Source organism: Rhipicephalus microplus, chromosome 1 (assembly GCF_043290135.1).
Source record: "Rhipicephalus microplus isolate Deutch F79 chromosome 1, USDA_Rmic, whole genome shotgun sequence".
Lineage (NCBI taxonomy): Eukaryota > Metazoa > Arthropoda > Arachnida > Ixodida > Ixodidae > Rhipicephalus > Rhipicephalus microplus.
The window spans coordinates 248,538,280-248,561,148 of NC_134700.1; the positions used below are offsets into that span (position 1 = coordinate 248,538,280).

The window sequence follows — 22,869 nt, forward strand, 5'->3', positions numbered from 1 at the left end:
ACACGCACACACACACACACAAACGCGCGCGCGCGCACGCGCTGTGTTATTTTATGACTTGTTGCAGCTAGTAGGAGTGCCGTGGTATAGAAGGCTCGCACTGTCCTCACTGAAACAGCCACGTGGTTGGAGCACCAACATATTGGGATGCGAACTTTGTGATGCCACGCTATAGTGTTATCAGTACATGCCGATTTCTTCGTTATTCGTGCACAGAGGCCCAATAACAATCCAACGACGTCGCTATCACACTGAAGCAGGTTCATCACCACGTGATTATACTGCCTTGACGTCATCTAAGCCGCTATCTTGACCATACTGCTCGTAGATAACATGGCGTGCGAGCTACCAATGCGCCTCTACTTCTGTCTGGATCACCCTGGTTTCGTCACAAAATGATCAAAGCAAAGTGTGTACTTTGAATATCCGCTTTAGTGCTGCGTCAGCAGGCAGCACGTCACAATTTCAGCACGTCACATGCTGCCTTCTGCCTGTGTCAGCACGTCACATGCTAATGCAGGCTGCACGTCAAAGCAACACTGTGATTTGTCTCCGCACAAAGACCTACAAACATGTGCTCGTAAATTATCTCGCGTGGCAACGCGCCGGTCTCGAAACAAATAAGCGTTCTACCTGCCTAGTGGAATTCTTCGACAAGTGAGTATGAACACAGACTAACATCACAGACTCCTCCGTAATGTCGCCGTGTGAGGCTTCGCATGTGAGGCATCCGTAATACACACGATCCTTCCTTTTGGCCGCTTTCGGAAATTCCATATCGTAATTGATCCGACCTCCACTTGCACGCATTCTTGGCGTGCGCTTGAATCAGTTATTGAAAGAGAGGTACGATAGCGTGGCTCTTGCAACTGGTGTGTCTGTATAAGAAAGCGAGAGGGCAATAGGCGTGAGAACATCTGCGAGATCTCAAGGAAATAAAAGGGCAAAGAGCGTATTACTAATACAAACGCTAACGAGAATTCGAAAGAGAACGCATTAATTCAGTTTAGAAAGAAATACTTTGCACGTTCGTTAACATGGATGCTATGGTCATTAAAGACTCAATTGCGAGTTAGCAAGAAGCAGACACTCGTCCTTGAACGTGAAATCCAACGCTGATTTAACACGCTCACACAGCACCGCGCAACCAGGCGCTTTCACACGCGACTGCTTGCAGCCGTGAAAGGCGCGGCTGCGCACGGGCGCGCACAATCGGTAGCAGCAGGGGCACTGTGAAAACGACAACACGCACAATGACAGATGACGCACAGGCATGCACACGTACGAGGACGAAGGAGATCCTTAACGACAGTGGACGCCTCTGCGTTAAACTTGATGCCTGCATAAAGAGCGCACGGGAGACTGCAGCCCAAGGGTCGAGGAAGTGCAGAGACCAGGGCCCGGCTCTGCAGCTCGGCTCCCGTGCAGTGAGTGTGTCGGCGTCCCCGCACCCTTGGACACCTGACAAGCGGGGATGCCAAGAATAGCGTCACCGGCGGCAGCCTTGGCTCGTCCCGGCGATGCCTGCGCGGCATCGCCTCCCGCCTCCCACCCACCTTCCACTCCCGACCCTGGGTCGACATCGAGGGCTCCTGCTAAACGGTGAGCGTGTTAACACTTTTCTGCTTGCTCCTCTCCTTCTTCGTTCTTCTTACAAGCGATTGGTTCCCGCGTTGTGATAATCCCGGGTCGTTGCGACGGGCTCCGATGATGGGTTACTCTTGATGCTTCATAACACGGACTCTGTCCTGCGGATCTCCGGAGTTTTAAACCATAGTGAGATCGGGATACAGATAAAATTAAGGTCTCAAAGTCACCCGGGCCTGAAATAGCGCTATAGCGATGGCGCGGAGAACGAACGACAGAGGTGTCCAATCGAGTGCAAACTTCACAGTAATTTAAGGAATGCCTCGTGAAAACATGCAGGCTTCGTCTGTGCTATCCTTTGCGTTGCCTCTATAGGGGTACTGTAAATGAATGTGTACGGGATAAAGCGCGTTTGAAAATAGCTGTCGTGTTTGTGAGGACGGATGCTCGCGACGAGGCGCACGTGAAAGCAAGTTTTTCGATATAGACCCAGACACCAAGGAATGCAGAAAGGCCAGCTGTTGAGGTTTATAGCATTGCATAGCACAGCTGTATGCTTATCAATTAGTTACCTTTAAAGCATAAACTGTTTATTTTCGCATTTAAACTAATAGAACCCCATCTTACATCTTTATCTCGTATTTTCTCCATTTTCGCCGTTATTCGAGTCCGCAAGAAGATCCACTGAGATCTATCGTTTCCTTTTTGAAGTAGAAAGTATATCTTTTAACGTTTGAGGCATTCATAAGAGTGACCATTCAATGCCGTAAAAAGTTGACGAGACAACGGCACGGAAAATCAGAGCGCATACACACTACGCACTGATTCACCTCCTTCTGTGAGTATTTCTTTGCGGACTAACTACAAGCTAGTGCACAAAGTGAACAGTGAATCCTCGCTCTGTGTCGCGGGAACATTTGCAAGCACTTATAGAAGCAAAACGTTATTGAGGCACCGAGAAACGCGACCTTCTAACGCGAAAAGGGCCGCTAACTCCCACGTCGGGGCGAGCAGCCCCTGCCCACTCAGTCATGGGCACCATGGATGGTTCTTCAAGTCAGGACTGCGTGTGGCCGAGTACTATCTTTCTTGCTTGAGGTCCATGGTGTCCCGCACAACAGGAGCAGCAGTTCTTAATCTGCTATGCCTTTGCAGGATGTGCACGAGTGTATACGTGTCTGGGTGCAGCGCGTGTAATAAAATCTAGTTTGGTTAAGCCCCGGTTTGACGGAGCATTAAGTCAAAGTCAAAGTCAAAGTTTATTTCACCAGAGAAATTCTGGATGGGCTTCAGGGATAAAAGCTGCTCGAGGCAGCTTGACTTGGTCCCTGAAGACCCTTTACAATTGGCAGCATACGACGTTAACAGTACAAAATGGGCTTGTAAGATCATACGTAAATATACATGAGTAATATTGTAAAAATTGCAGTTTGAATTACATCAAGCAATAACAATAACAATTAGTTTGGGGTCTGTTTAGTTTCTTCTTAAGGAAGGGAAAGGTCCTCTAAGTTTAGGTGTAAGTGTTGTGTGATTTCACTGTTTATGTGCTCGGAAAGTCGACGTTATTCGAAACCTCGGATTGTGGAGTTCTCGCAGATGACCGGAAAGTGAGGCCTCATGCATTGGAGCTCGTTGTGGTTAGTTAGGCCTCTTTCCAGGGGACCCACGTGAGCAGGGAACCATGCGAACAAAGGTTTAACCTTCACATTCGCTGCTTGTGAAGGCGCGTTTACACTGGAGAGACACGACACCGTTTTTGGTCTGTGGGCTGTCGTTAGAAGCGTCTTTTCTCTCGTCGTCAGCCTATGTACACTACAAGACACAAACAGTCCGCGGGTGGCCTCTTGAAGACCCCGCCCACGCCTTGTCATGCTCACAGTCGTTCCTTGACCAATTCTGTAGTCACATTAGAGGCACACGCAGCGACACCGACTAAACTTGCACACCTGCACCTCATTTTCAGCCATGTTCCCCAATCTGCCATTGTCCCTTTCCGGCTAAGCGGCGCAGCTCCCGCCAATAATCCATGGTAACGAGGGACGGGGTGGTGCACACAATAGGGAAGCGAAGAAAAGACTTTGGTTGGGTGCTCGAGCTGCCTCTTCAAACGCCGCGGAAGCCTCGGAGAGGGCGTTGTTAACTCTTCCAAGATTGCACGCTTCGTGGTCGTGTGAAGCAAGGACATGGGGCGAATTTTCACTCAGCCGCTGATCTCCCAAAGACACGCAGACGACAGGTCTACCGATGCGTTTTGCTGGTGCTTCCGGTCTCTGATCCTGTTACACTACGACGAAATGCTGTCTTTTGAGGCGTCATCGTCGGCCTAGTATGACCATGGGTTGTGACGACTTCGTCGGCGGGTGACTCGTCGGTCGATGGTAAGCGTCTGCCTCGTGTCCTCGGCGGGCTCGTGTCAGCGTCGTGTCGCTCTAGTGTAAACGCGCCTTAAGGAGCGCCAGTCCCGGTGCCATATGAACCACCGCAATATACCCACTTCTTTCACTTCATTCCTTCACTCCGCACTGACGCGAGTGCCACAGCTGCTAAAAACGCGTTTATATTAGAGCGACACAACACTGTCATCACCCCGAAGAAAACACGAGGCAGAGGCAAACCATCAGCCGACGAGTCGCCAGTTGACGAAGTCGCCAGACCCCATGGTCGCACTAGGCTGGCGACGCCCCAAAAGACAACATTTCATCGTTTTGTAACATGGTGAGAGACCGGAAGCCCCTGGAAAACGCATCCGCAGTCCTGTCATTGGCGTGTCTTCGGGAGATCGGCGGCTAAGCGAAAATTCACCACATGCCTTTGCTTTAAACGACCACGAAGCGGGCAATCTTGGGGGAGTTAACAATGCCCTCTCCGAGGCTTCCGCGGCGTCTGAATAGGCAGCTCGAGCACCCAACGGAAGTCTTTTCTTCGCTTCCCTATTGTGTGCACCACCCCCGTCCCTCGTTAAATTACCGTGGATTACGGCGGGGGCTGCGCCGCTTAGCCGGAGAGGGACAACGGCAGAGCGGGGAGCTTGGCTGAAAATGAGGTGCACGTGTGCAAGTTTAGTCGGTGTCGCTGAGTGTGCCTCCAATGTGACTACAGAATTACCCAAGGAACGACTGTGAGCACGACAAGGCGCGGGCGGGGTCTTCGAGAGACCATCCGCGGACTGTTTGTGTCTTTGCAGCGTACATAGACTGAAAACAAAAGAAAATACACTCATAAAGACAGCCAGCAGACCAAAATCGGTGTCGTGTCTCTCTAGTGTAAACGCGCGTTGAGTAAACATGGCTCGCAACCAACGCGGTAGTCAAGCAGGTCATACAAAGTTGACTTTGCTTGTTCCGTCGAGAATAGTAGAGCTTTTGTTTCCTTTAATTACCACGTGCGGATGGAAAAAGAACTTTCAATTCGCAGTAGCATCACGCTCGTCGAATCAATTACAAAGGACAGGGGAGAGAAAATTACTGCACCTGGTGTTTCCTCCACGCACCTTCACGAACCCCTTTTTCTTTACAATAGTAGTATTGCTCCACATCGAAATCTTGGCGTGCAGCGCCAGGTATGTGAAAACTTTTGCAGCTCCTTTGAGAGCGAGCAGAAATCACGGCTAAGAAACAAACTGAATCCTAGGCCGATGAAGTAGATTTGTAATTGCTATTTATAATACCAATGCCAGGAAATACTATGCTGCAAGCCAGGCGCGTAGTGGGTGAGTGTATGGGTGAGTGAGTAAAATAACTCCACAACAGACGCGAGTTAACTCAGCGTCCCCTGGCTAGGTCCACTCGATGGCGGTATGGTTAAACCTGACCGCCCTCACGCGGGCCCCCTGGTGGGCCAGGATTTGAGGGGTGAGAATTTTTTTCGAAGTCGAAGGGGACACTGAATGCATTGGCTATTTGACAAAGCGCCTACTTTTTATTGTCGGCGAAATACTCACTCCAACAAAACTGCGGAAAAGTTGAGGTGAGAGAGGTGGGGCCTCCCCCCAATTCATGGTTACGGGCCTGCTGCAAGCTGTTTATGTGGTACGTGCTTACTAAATAAACCATCACAGTTCTATGCGGGTATCCCGAGCAACTAATCTGGAGAATACCCAATTAACCATTATACGTGGGAATGCCCCAAGACACCCGGCTAACCGAAATACCCATGGCACTGCAACAGCAAGTGACGTCCTGGACCGAGGGCTCCACCATCATAAAATAAATAGCCGAAACGAACAAATGAAATTATCTACTATTAAACATCGAGTCATTTCGGAATACGAGTGTGCTACCCCGGAGAACAGTTGTTACCAGCAAAAAAAGAAAAAAAAATACTATGCGGTCGTTTTTATTGTTACACGAAACTTTCACGGCACGAACACCAATGAAGGTGAAAGATCGCTAAGCTCTATATGCCTTTGAAAATTTAGGATACTACACGCAAAGTTTTAGAATACTACACACAAAGATTGCGGGCGTGACTTGATGGGAGCTCGCGAGAGGTTAGCGTATGACGCATTCGCAACGCAAGCGCGAACATTTGCGTACGCTATTCCGAAATTGTGGAGGTATTATTATTATTGTGGAGGTATTACTTCCCAAAGCCACGAAATGACTGCGAGAAACGCCGTAGTGCACGCTCCGAGAATTTACACCACCTGGATTTCTTCAATGTGCATTTTCACCTTCATCGAAAATTCAGCCACCGCGGCCGAGATTCGATTTGAACTCGCGACCTTTGGGGTCAGGAATCGAGCGCCATGGAGACGACCGCGGCTAGGCGCAAATATAGCGGACGTTGTGGTAACCCGCTATTTTGAACGAGGGCCCACAAGAGGATAGCGTATGCGACGGATGCGCAGTGGCAGCAAACGCTAACGCAAAGCTTTGCGTACGCTAATCTAAAACTGCATAGCTGCGAAAACGTGAACGCATAAGTGGTTCGAAATGACCCTCCAGCTGCACTATGACACAGATCACAACGCGTTAAGGTTGAGACTATATACTCACGCCGCATACATACAATGAAACACATTGTCAGATGAAAATTTAGAATGTGTATGCTCTAAAGTTTTATTTAAATGTGACATAAGGTCTGGAGCTTCTTTTGCATCGAAGCTATAAATATCAGCGACCTTAAACCCGTGCGCGTAACCATTTTTTTACATATAACCCAATTCTAATTAATGTGAAGACCACCTTCTGCCAGCCTGTTCAGAAGAATAATTTGTTTTGGGTTGACGCTGATAAGAGAGTTATTTTTAACACGAAAGTGTTTTATGCCGGGATTAATCACGGCTATGCTGACGTACTTTTGTCACGAAAGTAACGTTAAAATATACACTAAGAGATTGCAAAGAAAAGAATTACAGCCTATCCACATAGTGAATGATGAGTGATGCGAAGTTTCGGAGGGTTTCATCGGTAAACCGTGAATTCTCCGTCCGTCCGTCTGTACGCACCTACTGAGTGAGTCATAGAACTAGGCGGTCATGTACCAAGAGAAACATGCATGTACAGACCCACGGCTTAAGGAGTTTCACCCCTAAAAACCAGAAAGCAAGCATTCGTCGCGCGGAATCGAACCAGCAACCTCATCGTTCTCAGCGCGCGGCGCTCACCACCATAGCACGGAGCGTACGTTGCCAGGAATGCTAACGGCAAGCTATTTTATACGCCATACACCGTTTGGCAGCCCTCAGAGCTCCGAAACTTAACGTTCTAGTTATCAGTGGCGAGATGTTGCGAAGGGCTGGCGTTGAGCGCGCTCTGAAGGTCGTCGCCTCCTCGAAGCGCTGCCTCCACGGAGCATGGTCTTTCCTGCGCGCGCGCTTATCAGAGTCACGATTCGGGCGAGGACAAAGGTCACTTCGCTCGCTGCTGCGGCTGCGTTCACGAAAGCAGCACGCTGTTCACACACGACGCAGGAATATTGTGTATACTTGCACACTCGTTTCGTGCGTCTTTCTTTGTGTTTGAACAGCGTGCTTTAACTGTCGAGCTGTGAAAGTTGTTATCCCGCGCTCCTCCTGTGTATGCTAATTTCGCGCGTGCTTTCTGCTTGAGGTGTGCGCTGCAAGTTTTGAGCTACTTGCCGTTCTTAACGTGACTTCGCAATTTGATGCTGTTGCTGAAGCAATGCACAATATACGCTCAACAACCTCTGCAAATACATGTTTCACTTTCGTGTTATACTAATTTCTATATAGGAGGACCTGCCACGTTTTTGTTTTCGTTCTGGTTACGCACTCACTTGGGTTCTATCAAACGCAGATTGAGGCCGATATTCATAGTCTTCGCGAATTTCGTTGAGTTCACGTTGCCGCTTGTGTTGAGACATTCACAGCCACCATGGGAACAACTCTACAGTGTGCTGCAGAGTGAAGAGGCATGGATGAGACGGAGCCGGAACCTGCAGTGGATGCGGTGGTGCAGGCGGCGGCGACTTCTTCGTACGTGGACGAACTCGTCCCGTACCTGTTGCTACTGGGGAACACGTTACTGTTCATGATAGTTCGCCGGCTGGCAAACAGACTGTCTCCCCTCAAATGGCGCCTGGCCATCTCGGAGGCCATCGGAACGTGGGAATTGTGTAGCGACGTCGCGGAACTGGGTTTGTCAATTTCGTATACGATGTAATTCCAAAGACTGCCACGGGAATACGTGGAAGGGGGGAGGGGAGTGGGTCAATCTGGAAGGGCTGCTTGTATGTATGCACGATTGAACGAACGAATTAGTGAATGAATGCATGAACTACCCGCAGTCAAGTTGGTATGCGTGTACTCGTTGTGCTCCGATGATCATCCGAATGAACCGGGTAACGGTCAAATTATAAATGAATTAACGAGAGCTTGATGACATAAAACAATGCATATATGATAGCCAGGATCGTAGAACACGTCCGCATTACCAATTTTTTTCCGTATTAACGAGTGTTGACTTAACGAGGTTTTAATGTAGCTTGCTGGCGTTTTCTTTCCTGAAAATCTCGGAAACGGCCGTGACTATAGGCGCTCGTCTTTTTCCAATAAACATCGTACTCAGCGGGTAAAAAGGGCGTTTTTTTTTTTGTTCCACACCATTAATGGCCATATCGCGTGCGTTTGCTTGCATTAGCGCCTGAGTACGGTATTTTCAGGCCACGAAAGGCATGCGCGTTATCAGCGTGTCAGCATTCTTGATTGGATGGTGGCGAGCCCCGAGTCTTCAATAAAAAAATACAAGCAAGCCAGAAAACTAGTATTGTTTTGAGACAAAATGACACCCTTTTAACGCACCCCCTCTTTTTTTTCTTTTTTTTTTTTTGTTATGTGACGTTGAATGCATACACGCCCTCCGTGGCCTGATGATGCCGGGCACACGGCGTCAGTGCAGAAAAAGCACACAAGCCATACGACAATTGCGCTGTGCGGCAGAAAATCGCCCTAATGGGTGCAAATGTTCGAAGTTCTCGATGGGAGGACCGAGCCCTTTTATAGAACCGTACAGATGTTTTGAAGCTTATTTTGTTGCATACATGCCATATGGAATGCAGAATTAGTTCACTAAAGTACATCGCGTGCGCCATCTATATACACGTGACACCGAAAGACACGCTGCATTATCGGTGTATACAGTTTGATTGCAAAGTACCCACAAGTAACACAATTTACGACTAAGTAACACACATATATATCAGCTTAATTTTGACTCGAACTCGTTACATTAGAGATAACATTATGATTATAGAGCAGCTTTCACCACTGCATGACGTGCTTGTCTCGAGCAACTGCGCATATACGAATCAATATTGCTGTCGCGTTTGAATCCGTGAGTACTATGCATCATCCACAAATAACGTGACCTGTAGTGGCGTTTTGTTATGCGAAAATAAACGTCCGTGCAAAGAAAGAAAAATCACAGCATGTCCACGGAGTGAATGATGATGAGTGAAGCGAAGCGTCTGTCCGGCCATCCGTGCGTCCATGCGTCCCTTTGTCTGTCTGTCTGTCTGTCTGTCTGTCTGTCTGTCTGTCTGTCTGTCCATCCGTCCATATGTCTGCCTGCCTGCCTGCATGTCTGTCTGTCTGTCTCTCTGTCCGTCCGTCCGTCCATACGTCTGTCTGTCTGTCTGTCTGTCTGTCTGTCTGTCCATCCGTCCATATGTCTGCCTGCCTGCCTGCCTGCCTGCCTGTCCGTCCGTCCGTCCGTCCGTCTGTCTGTCTGTCTGTCTCTCTGTCCGTCCGTCCGTCCATACGTCTGTCTGTCTGTCTGTCTGTCTGTCCATCCATATGTCTGTCTGTCTGTCCGTCCATATGTCTGTCTGTCAGTCTGCCTGCCTGCCTGCCTGCCTGTCTGTCTGTCTGTCTGTCTGTCTGTCTGTCTGTCTGTCTGTCTGTCTGTCTGTCTGTCTGTCACATTAGCACCACCTACTGAGTGAGTCCTATATACAACTTGGTGGTTACAAACCTGTCACAGACATGCATGGACAGACCCACGGCTTTAGGACCTTCGCCCCTAAAACCACTTGCGATATGCTGCGCGCAGGCATCGTGTACGAGCGGCACGGTGTCTGGGTGTACGCGTTGGCCCTGCTAGCGTGCTGCGTGTGGTGGTGCCGGTCGTTCGGCGACGCCGAGGCATGCCCGTGCAGTCCCATCGAGGACATGCTGTTCGGCATCGGGCCCGGAGACTACCGCGCCCGGCTATTGGGACAAGCGATGGGCGGACTGCTCACCGCTCAGTGAGTCTTTTACGTTGAGAACCAAACCACCATCAATGCTAAAAACCCGCCCGAAACGACGAAGTGACCGGGCTGAAGCGAGAGTACATCGAAAGTTTGTGTGAATGTATCCTCACTCCATTTTCTCAACCACCGTGGTAGCTTAGCGGCTACTAAGCTAATTAAACCGGTAATCTTTTGCAGACGCAGGTACCAATCACGTACCACAGCATCTGCATATTGCAGAAACACCCATGTACCTATAGATCCAGGTGCACTTTAACAGCCCCTGGGCGGTTTGCGGAAGCCCGCATCACGGCGGGCCTTTAAATTATATCGAGGTTTTGGCTAAGAAATTCAATTTCCAGAAGTCCTTATCATGCGCTTCAGTCTAGTCCCTCCGGTGTTTAGCGCTGAAACATTAACTGCATGTTTAACTAGCCGGCATACAGTGTAATTAATTTAAGCACGTCGAGCACCAAATAAACTAGTAAATATGTCACTTCTAACAAAAGTGGTATTCACAAGTTAATTTCACCGGATTTGGTGATATTTGACAAGAAAACAGCTTCGTTAGATGCAACGACTGCGGAACGTAAACTCAATTTCAAAGTTGCACGCAATTGTCGAAAAAAATTGCGCATACGAATACAAATGGTTTAACGACCTTGCAAGTCAAACAGTAACACCGAATCGTTATACGAGGATGACGATGGCCATAAGACAAAAGAAAACCGCACACTTCTCCAGGATGACGCTATTTATTGCCACCGGAACTGTCTCATGTAGCGAGCAGCTGACTTGACACTGTCAGTTAATCATTCAGTTTTCACTGAAACTGCACCCAGGCGTCATAATGTGCGAGTGCTATAGCTGTTTCTAGCAACTGACAGAACAGCCTTTAATATATGAATTATCACTGGGCTTGTTTTTCGAAACAGGTACATAATGTTCATCTGGTCCTGGCACCTTATCCCGGAGCACAAGATCATGGCGACAGCGGAATGCCAGACCTCCCTTATGGTAGTATATGCATGCGCACCACACGGAACGCAATTGCACGCGTATACGTAATAGCCATGCAGGCCAGCTTTAAGCGTTAGATTCAAGTCACCCTGACGGACAGTTTGTGCAATAGTGAGGTGATCTTTCAAATGTACCAAAAGAAGCAGATGGTGGGTGACTTCATAGTTTTGGAATCGATAACAGCAAAACTTGCTTTTCCGTTTTTTTTTTCTTTAACCGCTGACGTTTCGATTGGGCCAGCATGACTGGGAATCAAACCTCTCACCTGCAAATCAGCGGAAAACCGACACAGCGAGTGCTTAAAGTTTAGTGTACTACAATAATGCCAGCACACAATATTAAGGTATCCCTCTATAGAAGGGACAGGTCTGCAAACACGAAGCAGAGTTTCCCTAAGAAGTCTGAAATTTCATCACTAAAGAAATTGGAGCTCCTTGGCAAAACATTCTGAAGCCCTTTCGTGTTCAGCGGTTAGCAGTAGGACGGAAGAGCGAAACAGACGCATACACATGTACCTGAGTGTGCTCTTTTTTCCGCATCCTTGTGCTAGTTCCGCTACATAAAAAGACCGAAGATGCCGCTGTTTTTGCGGAAATATACGTATTTTGCAACAAAAAAACTCCGTATTACTTTAAATATATTCGTTTATTTATTTCTTTATTATACCTATCTCTGCGATAAGAGATGTTTTTTTTCCTCCCAAGACCTCGTGTAAGTTTCGCAAGAATGAGTTAATTAGGCCACGAGATGCTATTAGTCGCGTTAAGTTTGTATATTTCACAAAACTGGTCATCATTGAAACGTCCGACGCATCTTTTGAAGCGAAATTCTGCATTTTTTTCTAGTAATTTTTGGGAGCTCCAGTGTTGCCACATGATCGCGCAAAAAGATTGCCAAACTGCTGGAGGGATACTCTAAAGTCGAGATTGCTGCCCAAATTTTATTTTACAAGAGCAAGTGTTGAAAAATCGTTGACCATGGAATGCCGCCGAAGCCAGAGATTCCGATGCCAACAGCGCCATTCCACGTTCAACAATTTTCCACGACTTCAAGCTTCCATCTTACACTGACCTTCTGTCGTGTTTGGATGTTAGAAAAAAATATATAGTCGATATATAGAAAGACTGCCCTCAATTTAGCTATACGGGCCTGAAAGTTACTTTAATTGGTCCTTCGATTCGGCCACCCGGGTAACCAGCACACACGGCTACTTGGAATTTTCTTTACTATCATGCGAGCGTCGACTCCATATTACGGTAGCGTCTAATAGCGGCGAGAAGCAACGCGGTCAACGATTACACGATCAGCATAACATAAGATTTCTCTTTCTCTCTCCACGCTACGGCATCACGTAGGAAATACGATTACTTTTCGCATATACATATCTTAGGCACTACCACGTCCAGGGGTCAACGCTCGCGCAATATTACCAAGAATTTGCAAAAGATACGGGTGTTGTAGGTGAACTTGGATGATCCACCGGATCCCTATGACGCGCACAAACTATGGCAAACGAAAATTAAATTATCAGGTAACTGTTGCTATTAATAAAGTGCCGACAAATACTCCTTTTGATATTGCATTGAAGTTATTCAAAAAGCAAATAAAGAAATAATAATTTGAATCTGATTTGTGGTTTGTATCAGTTTGTGTTTTTTGTAATGCTTTGTATCTTGTCTATACGCTGCATGCTTAACAGTAATCAGCATTGTGTTATACTGGCGAATGCAGCTAACTCCGCAATCAAATTTTTTCGTTTATATATGTCAGGCTGTACAAGGTAGTCCGGGCCTTTGTCAGGCACTCCATCCTATAGCCCCAGCTTTCCCCTTTTGTGTGAAATGAAAATAAACTTCACTTTAACTGCACATCTATCCATATATGCCTCACAATCAAGCCTCACAATCAAGTTTTGGACCCGAAAGTTGCAAGGATTAAAGCCCTCACAATTATATAGTTAAGCTTTCGAGGAGAAAACCGGCAGTTGCGCCCATCTGACCCTAACGCTATATCCCACACCAATGGCAGCGCCAGTCTATCCGGTGGGGGCCTCCAATACTGTAAGCTGCAAACGTTGAATGAACCACGGTCGCACGGCGCTCCTATCGCGATCGATGACCATCATGGGGTAGAGATCGAGCTGAAGATATTTTCCGTATTCCGCGAGCGTATCGACAGTTTGCGATAAAAAATTGGCACGCACGGTGAATGTTTATGCACGATCATTCCACGGAGTGCATATATAATACGAGCTTCTGATGACGGTCGACGCAGGTGAGCCCGACCAAGGGTGCCCTTATCGAGGGCGCGATCACGTGCGTCAGCCGGTTCGTGGCCATGCGCTCCATCTACTGGACAGACAACGTGGCCACCGCCATCAACTCCATTACTACGGTCATTCTGGTGCTGGCCGGTAAGTCACTGTCCACATATAGATTGAGACAACCAAAACAATTGTTCGTTGACCAGCACGCGACTCGAACGAAATGCATTTTGACTGTGCGTGTTATTAGAGCACACACTATCGTTTTACTAAATTACCCCATCCCTGCATTGGTCCTGTCGACTCATATAATAGCGGAGCTGAGAGCTGATATAGGCCAGCCTTCAGTGTGTGCAGAGCGAACAGAAAACCACCATCATCATAAATCGGCACACGCCTTCTTCTTCCTCTTGTGCTTCGCTCACAGAACACGTGCTCTGATGTTCTAATTGGTCGATATGTGGAGTTGAATGTCCCGAAACCACCGTATGATGCTCACAGACACCGGAGTGGAGGGCTTCGGAAGTTTCGACCACCTGGGGTTCTTTAACGTGCACCCAAATCTGAGTACACGGGCCTACAACATTTCCGCCTCCATCAAAAATGCAGCTGCCGCAGCCGGGATTCGATCCCGCGACCTGCGGGTCAGCAGCTGAGTACCTTGGCATATATAGGCCACCGTGGCGGGGCTGCTCTAGTGTTCTAGAACATCAGAGCACGTATTCTTGTGTTTGCTGAACTTCTAAAACGCGTATTTAGTTATATTACAGATTATGTTCCGTGCAATGCAGCACGACAACAAAACGGGTTTTACGCTATCAAAAAAAAAAAAAAAGGAAGATAGTGTTCTAAGTTTGGAGTAGTAATGGCTAATCACATATGTTTCAACGCTGGTAGTAAGTGCAGTTAGTAAAGGCGAGGGTGGTAACTGTTACTACCTGTGCCGTTACTAACAGCATTCAGTAGGCGTTTACTACCCTAGCCGTAACTAACCATAAGTAGTAACTTTTAGAGGTTTTAGGGAAAAAAGTAGCCGTTAATACCATGCTCGTTTCACAACATCATTTCTCCATTGTTAATACTGGTAAATTAATGTCTCATTACTACACATCTTCAGGTATCCTTGCATGTACTCTTAGCAAAAAGCTGATAATCAGTTAGTAAACACGTGTACTTACTTGTTTCCAGCGTGTTTTACTACCTTCGTGGCATATTTTAAATAGCAAGCCGCCAATAAAGCTTGTAACCTTTGCCGCTACCAACCAGGGAAGCCTTTTTAGCGTTTTTAACTATGTAACTACTGAGCCACCTACGTTGCCAGATCTAACGTAAATACCACAGCATATTTCGCCATAATGTCGACACTCGTAAGCGAAATTTCGGCAAGCTTTAATTTTATTGACTATCTTCGATTAGAGGTTTCATGCTACGTAATGGCACATGTAAAAACAAATATGGGGGAGGGGCACACGATGATGTGCAGAAAACATCAATTATTCTTCTATTTTCTATGGCTGCTAACCAGTACACGGTGTGCAATCCCAATGTAGAGGCATATATCGCCTTCAAGCTGCTGCTACAGTAGAAATCTGCTATGTCGAAGTCTTGAAGTTTGTGTGAGCGTTTCGCAATGTGTTCTCGCTTGTGATCCATTCACGAGTTCTCATACCCATGATCCTGTTCATACGAGTTCTCATATTCATATGATCATAGGGACATGATCATATATATGATATAATATGATCGTATGAATACATCATATGTGTGATCATATGATGGTATATTCATGTGACCATGCAAACATATGATCAGATCTCTATAGTTATGTTGCTGTAATGAGCGCTTAACCCGGTACAGTTACATGAAGTAGCTAGCAGCCATTAATAAAAGGGGCCCTGCCACACTTTTTGAGCATGGTCTGAAAACGCTGCCCATCGGTAGTAGAGGCTCCCGACAACACACGAGCCAAATATTATAGCGCAGCACGCGGCCTTGAATCCATAATATATGATCAAAGTCAGCTAAAAATAGTTTTCTATTCTCTCGATTAATGATGGAAGACGCTCAAAAATCACTCGTAGAAAGCCCATCTATTATCAGCCTTGGCTAGTTTGAACATGGCGAGCTCGGTCGTTACAGAGTTCACCGCGGGAGGCCGCGACTTGTCCACGCGCGCGCGCGCAATCAGACTGAAAAATCTGCGCATTCGAAGAAAAAGGAAAAAAAAAAGTGTTCAAGGTCACGAGGTGCGCATGACGTATTTTCTTTGCCCCTGCCATCCCTCCCTGCTTAGCTTCCAGCGCTTTCGTCGGGACGAGAGAAGAGAGAATGCAATTACAGCGTGCAACAAATTTTTGTAACCGCACACGCACTGGACAAAATCTTAAAATTTTTGCAGTGTTGAATTCGTGAGGAAATAAGCTCTTCCAGTGAATTCATTCCAAGGTTACTTGGAAAAAGTGTTTCAGGGCCCCTTTGATGTACGAGGACAATTCCATTTCGTTTTCTTTTTCCTATACTTTTGTAATAGCATCATACTAATAAGGCAACGCACACACACATAACAAAACAGGTGTAAACATCTATTTGCGGGGTCACTAACAATTTATTAATGGGCTAAACATTTGAGTCAGCACTTTTCACTTACTATGAAGTAACTTTTGATAACCTGCATTTTACTACCCTCAATTGATAAGAGGCTAGTGCATTTTGTGACATGTGAACGGTAAGTATTTATTTAGAATATGCCGACCTTTTTTTATTAGCGTGGTGCGTCATAAAAACAAAGAATAGATAGCCTAACGAGTACCCTACGCTACAGTACTTGAACGACTCTCAGAGTATATATGTAGCCCCTACTTTCAAGATGCATGTCTGGTGCAGGGGAGCACTTGTGTTTCAGGGCGAATCATAAAAATGTGAGCCTAGAGCACTATACCATACTACTTGGTTATGTGTATTTCGAGACACAGAATAGGACTTTATTTCAGCCGTACTTATAAAACAGATATGTGATATTATACAATAGCATATTATACAATAGGATCTCTATCAGCATTCACTTCATTGACACGCCGTCAGTTTTTTTTTTTTGCTTTAGGTTTAACTCATGGTCTGCCTTACAAATTCTGACTTCACACCTCGTAATTTAGTATTACTTTTATATTGGACGACGGCAAATGCACTGCGTGTGCTTTAATGACAAAGTAGCACCCACATAGAAATGATTTTAGGGCATACACAGTATACGATGACTACACCTAGCGCCCCGCCGACGCATGCACGCACTCAATTTAGAGGGCACACATGTGTAGGTGAAGTGCTTGTGTGTAATGTATAGGCCTATGCACAAGAATTTGACACTTTGCTAAAATGCCAGAACAAGCTACCTTAGGAGGACGCTTATGTCGTGTGCACACATGCGAGCACGCTGCGACTAGCGGATGACGCAAGGAGCGATGTACACCAGAGAACATTCATGTCCATACCATGGTCTCCGAGATGGTGGGCGCGGGCCATGTTTCTGTCCAGCCGTCCCAATCAGCGCGCTCCCCAGCTTTTCTCTACTCCAGCAAAAACACCCTGTATCGCCTAGTGCGCCCGGCTTTACCAAAGCAGAAAGCAGAGCACACGGAATTTCAGCGCGCGCTTTTTTCTTAGAAAAGCCTGTGTAACGCCGTCCTTCCATCCACACGGCTTCCCTCGCCGCAGGTGTTGGAGCGGTGCCAAGTAGCTCACGCCATCCTAGCTGTGCGCGGTGACGCAACGTTGGGTGACGTCTCCCTCCCTTTCCTGCCGCGCGCTCACCGCCGGTCGGCTCTATCGCTTCACCCTCTCTACCTCTCGCAACGCTTGAGCCAACGCTTAGTCGGCGTTGCTTCAGCCCACTCCTGACGTGGGCATCATCTTACCCGCGCCAACTCTCTCCATCTTTCGGCGAACAAAAGCCGCGAGCCGGCGGGTTAATGTTGCTAGTTCAGCTTACTCTAAACTGATTTGGGCTTGTTTTTTCACCAAAACGCTTGCAAATTTCCTTTTTTTTTGGGGGGGGGGGGGCTTACATTTGCTTTTTCTGAAAATAATGTTGCATCGCTCAGCACGCAATTCGTTATCAAACACGGCGAAACTACGCTTCCCTACACCAGTCGGCGATTCTATCACATTGGAACTTTAGCGCGCACACACGAGGACACACAAGAAAGGAACACGCTGGACCAGCGCACACTAACAACTGATCGTTATTCACTAAGAAATCACAAAATATAATTTTTTGCGCACCTTGTGAACACTGAGCATGAGCGAATCGGCATCCTACATTCATTTACATAAAATGATAAGACCTTCACCGTAGAATCTCATATCTTGTTCAACAATTCAGTTTCTTAATCATTCAGCAAAACCGAAGAGGGACTGACGCACATGTCCTTATGAGACATGATGTCCTTATAATATGGGATTACACCTTCTACGGTAAGGCTTTATCTGAACGATTGCACGATGCCGTTTTGCTCATGCGCAGCATTCATGAGGTGCGAAAAAAAGTATATTTGACGGTTTCTTAGTAAATAACGATCAGTTGTCAGTCTGTGCTGGTCAGGTGTGTTCCTTGTGTCCCCGTGCCGTCGTAGTGTATTGCTATATATGGCTTCGAGGTGGTCAAATTACGGCAAGAAGTATTGTAAAGAGTGGGAAAAGGAGCCGCAGCTAGAGTACTCGTTACGTTCAGTCACCGAAGCCGATAATAAATCTACATGCATCCTCCTGCTGAGCGTCATCTTCCACGTTCGCTACAGCCTTGAAAATCGTGGAGTTCATTGCCGAGGCTTTCAACCAAACGCAAATGATGGAACTATTCAACGCAAAAAAAAAAAAAAAACACTTATGGTTCTGCGGACGTGAATACCATGAATTATCCTAATCAGACAGATGTCGGAAACAATTAGTGTAAAGCTAGAAAAACGCATGCCTTTATTCATGCATCTATTCTCATTATGGAAAATAGTTGTAGAACTTCCAGAAGTATCCATAGTATTTTCTTCCGTACTACAACAGAATTTCAGAAATAAGAACATTTGTTTAGCTTCCGCTTGTTTTGGACTTATTCGGAGAAGCACCGCCGCTTTTTTGGGGCTTGTTTTGGGGTGACTAATTGCTTGTTCGCTTGGCGGCAACCTGGCAACTCTGCTGCGGGTGCGCACGCCATGGCACGCGCCTCGAGAATCTCGCGGCGCTGACAATGTCAACAGTGCGCCGCTGCTCGCCACGCGATGACGCCGACGCGCGGGATGCCGTCGCGGCATTTTCCGGCTGTCGCCGGCGTTGCGAGGGCCAGCGAAGCCGATCGCGTTCGCGCATGGCGACGTCAACACTGACGAGGCGCGAGCCAGGGAAGCCGAACGCAAGCGTCCGCAGTGGAAGACCAGCGACACCGACGAGGTGCGAGTCAAGAACACCGATCGCGTTCGAGAATCTAGACGGCGCGCGGGTAACACCGACGAGACGCGAGCCAAGGAAGCCCGGCGCAAGCGTCTTCAACGCGTCCCGGCTCCCGTGTCTTTGCGTTTCAAACAAACTTATACTCGAGTAAACGCTACGAGTTTCGCTTCAAACTGTTGTTCCAGCACCCATGTCGACGCCCCTTTCAACCGGGTCAACGACGTGCGCACCACTGCTGCTTCGCATCCTACCAGGGTTCCCTTCGGAGAGATGGTCCATAGTTTTTTTTTTTCTCGAAATATCGCAGGCAAGTTGGGGGTGCGTTTATTACGCAGGGCAAATATATGAAAACTTTTTCGGGAGGGCAAAAAACGCGGTAATGGAAAAAGAAAAAGTTAGGTCGCTAAGCCTTTCGCAATTGACATACGCGAACACTGTTTGGAAAGAGATTCTCCGTTGCACGTCACTCGTCTTCGGTGGTTGGATGTCGCTATCTTCTGCAAGCTGTCCCCACGCCGCCCGCACACGCCATAAAAGCTTTTCGCGGCTATCTTTTCTCGCAATCGATTAATCCCCCCGTGGTATCTGCTGCGATCTCGAGGGGCGCCCAGAAGCGTGGGCTACGACGCACATCGCCAACTTCGTGGCAACCTCGTACGCACAACGACCGTGACGGCGCCGTTTGACATGCACCGCCGCGGTGGTCTAATGGCTAAGGTACACGGCTGCAGACCCGCAGGTCGCGGGTTCGAATCCCGGATGCGGCGGCTGCATTTCCGATGGAGGCGGAAATGAAGGAGGCCCGTGTGCTCAGATTTGGGTGCACGTTAAAGAACCCCAGGTGGTCTAAATTTCCGGAGCCCTCCACTACGGCGTCTCTCATAATCATATGGTGGTTTTGGGACGTTAAACCCCACATACCAACCGGCGCCGTTTGACATTGTAGCAAGCAACCACCGAAGCACCAAAACAAACCGTCGATAACAAGATTAACGACAAAATACGACCGCCACTTCGTTGTCCACGTGAGAAGTACGTTCCTTGAAGTACGCGCAGATAGCAAGCATGAAGAGCAAATTGCAACCGAAGCGAGAATCGAGGGTGCTATCATGTTGCAGAAATAGTCACGATCTTTTCTAGGCGACAAGCGATTTTTATCTGGTTTTCCAGAAACCTGCGACGCGATGGTCACGAATGGCCCTTCGCGACAGCCATGGCCATTGGCGACAACAAATCCTGTCGTCGTCGCTTGAAAATAGCGTGCATGTGGTTGGGCCTCAAAGCTTCGTATTTGCCAGAAGCGACCGTCGGTTGGAGTGGGCAGTTTCGTGACCTTCGCTGGCTGTGTGCTCATCAGCTGCGATGTCTCACACTCGCAATGTTCGTGAACCCCGCTGTGGCAAACAGATAGAAAGAAAAAACAATACGGCGCGCATCAGCGGGCGAAATGGAGAGGGAGCGAGTCGAGGTGCCTGAGGGGGGGAGCTCGGTATAATAATAAAAAACGGCAGAGACCCAACGGGCACGCAGGCGCCAGGTGTCGGTTAGCGGGACTGCAGCGGATGAATGCGGGGGGGGGGGGGGGGTACGTTTATGACAAGAGAGAAAAAAAAATCCGAATTTTGACGACTGAAGTTGGGGGTGTGTTTATTATACGAGTACGTTCATTACGCAAGTAAATACGGTATTCTAGGAAAGTTTGAAACGGTCATGTAATGCGCACAGACACTCGTTTTCTTGCGGTACGGTTGACGCGTCCACCGAGAACCGAAGCGAGGCGAGCGGTTAGGAAGACGATGGGCAAGAGGTCCGATTACGCTATAACGGTTTACTCTTGAAGGCGATGCTCAAAGTTTCACCAAGTTTTCCTTTCCTTCGTGGCTTCCACGATGGGCCGGCATGCGGCCAACAACCATAGAGACCGTGCGGTTCGAAAACGTCTCGAGCAGCACGCAAATTTAGATAATGGAGAGAAACATTTATTAAGCCAGTTCATGAAACATGTCACGCACGTCTGCAGACCACTACTGCGGCACGCTTTTCACGCTGTCACTAATTTTGGCCATGACTTCCGAAATCCGACTGTGCATGTAGTCTTGGAGGCAACACCTTGGCGCATATGGGCGCGGGAGCACATTTAGGCTCAAATCTCATTTGGCGCCATATGGCACACGAGTGTGAGCACTGTGTTGACATTGTTAAGCAGATAGTCGTCACAACATTGTTTACCAGACATTAACTCAGTTGCCTGTTCATGCAGCTCTGACAACAACTGGTGGTTACTTCAATCCCATCATGGCGTCAGCACTTATGCTGGGCTGTGCCGGAAGCACAACTACCGAGCACTTCACAGTCTACTGGGCAGGGGCACTCATGGGTGGCTTCATTGGACGTTATCTGGACATACGGCTAGAGTACGCCATCAAGGAGAAATATGCTTAGACAACAGTGAGTCCTGTAGTGCACTCAGCCAACTCTTTGCCACTTATTGCACTACCTACCTAACATGAGCGACGTGCCTATATTTTCGTTTTGTCTTCATAGCGACCATCCAGAACTATGCCCTAGACAAAACTATTGCACTTGTAATCTTGCCCTAAAACAATAATACCTTCATCTTGCTACAACATTTTCACTGTCAACAGACGATGCCAAATACAATAATTTTTTATGCAGTGTGGGTTGCCATACCACAACTGCTGCAGAGAAAGGAAATTGCAATTTTTCAAGCTGGATAATTCAATTCTCATAAGGTAGATAATATACTTCATCAGAGAACTTGACAAACTGGGTGCCATTTTCTTTCTGACGATTCAACAGTACTCATAAAATCGCAATATGGACATGTTATAAACTATTAAATTAAATTTCAGAATGTTACATGCTAAAAAAATTATATGATTTTTCGCCATGGCTTAGAAAGGCTTTTATCCCGAGTTCGAAGTGAGATTCACCAACTTAATACAGTGTCGGGTCAATTTTCAACGTTACGTAAGCCTTGTAACTGTCACCAAAGGGGGCAGCAGAACAAGATGCCAGTTATAAAACAATAAAACCAATTACGTAAGCTTAGTGAAAAGTTCTTAGGTAAACAAGCCTTTTGCACGGCGACACTTGTTAACATCGTTCATACCAGTTATTTAAAATATGTGAGACTAGGCCCTATACACCTTTCTTCACCTCATGATGTAAAACGTGTACAAAGACTGTTCTATGTTTACTTCTTTCAGTTTGCATGTAATTATCTATAGAAAATTAAAGAAAATTTCATAACCGTGTAAAATATAGTTTGTGATTTCTTACTGCATGGAATATTTTTCAAAATAACATTACACAGTAGCTCCTGATACTTTCTACTAGTGTCATCATTTGAAAAAATGCACAGGACATGTAAATAGCTTGAAGATTGCAAAAGCGTGAGCTCAAAAGAAATATTCACTTAGTGCATTGCTACACAAATTCAATGCTCAGTCGACTAGTTTCCTTCAAGTGCATCATTCCTAAGGATAATGACCAGAGCCAGTACAGCTGGAACACCGAGCTAGCTAACCGAAATTTCAGCGCAGCATTCAAATAGCTGTGCAGGTGCCATAGGAAATTTTTATATCCTAATATTCTCAAATAGCCAACAAGACAACAGACAACTGATTTAAAGGGGCCCTGCAACACTTTTCCAAGTAGCCATTAAATGAATTCAGTAAAGGAGCTTATTGCATCACGAATTAACCCCCGTAAAAACTTTTAGAATCTGTCCACTACGAGCAGACTTACAAATATTTGTCACCAGTGACATTGCATTCCCTCTTCTCTCATTCTGATGAAGGCGCTGGAAGCTAAGCAGGGACGAATGGCACGGGGGAAGGTAC

The 22,869-nt window shown here is 47.1% G+C and overlaps 1 protein-coding gene across 2 annotated transcripts; it reads left to right on the top strand.

Moving 5' to 3' along the window:
- The first annotated feature begins 373 nt into the window (after window positions 1-373).
- On the top strand, window positions 374-22,286 carry AQP (aquaporin). 2 transcript variants are annotated; one of them, XM_075892783.1, is made up of 6 exons: window positions 374-1,602; window positions 7,947-8,190; window positions 10,104-10,299; window positions 11,220-11,301; window positions 13,579-13,717; window positions 21,264-22,286. In XM_075892783.1, exons 2-6 carry the CDS (start codon window positions 7,968-7,970, stop codon window positions 21,443-21,445), a joined length of 822 nt encoding a protein of 273 aa, XP_075748898.1. In that variant the 5' UTR covers window positions 374-1,602; window positions 7,947-7,967; the 3' UTR covers window positions 21,446-22,286. The 2 variants fall into 2 exon arrangements, with proteins under 2 accessions (XP_075748898.1, XP_075748903.1); XM_075892788.1 differs by lacking the exon at window positions 7,947-8,190.
- Window positions 22,287-22,869: the final 583 nt, after the last annotated feature.

What these genes read in the sequence shown, in the direction of transcription:
- AQP (XM_075892783.1), top strand. Translation starts at nt 7,968, where the DNA reads ATGGATGAGACGGAGCCGGAACCTGCAGTGGATGCGGTGGTGCAGGCG. An exon ending in GGCGGACTGCTCACCGCTCA is followed by an intron (nt 10,300 to 11,219) that starts GTGAGTCTTTTA and finishes TTTTCGAAACAG; the next exon opens with GTACATAATGTTCATCTGGT. An exon ending in GGTCATTCTGGTGCTGGCCG is followed by an intron (nt 13,718 to 21,263) that starts GTAAGTCACTGT and finishes CTGTTCATGCAG; the next exon opens with CTCTGACAACAACTGGTGGT.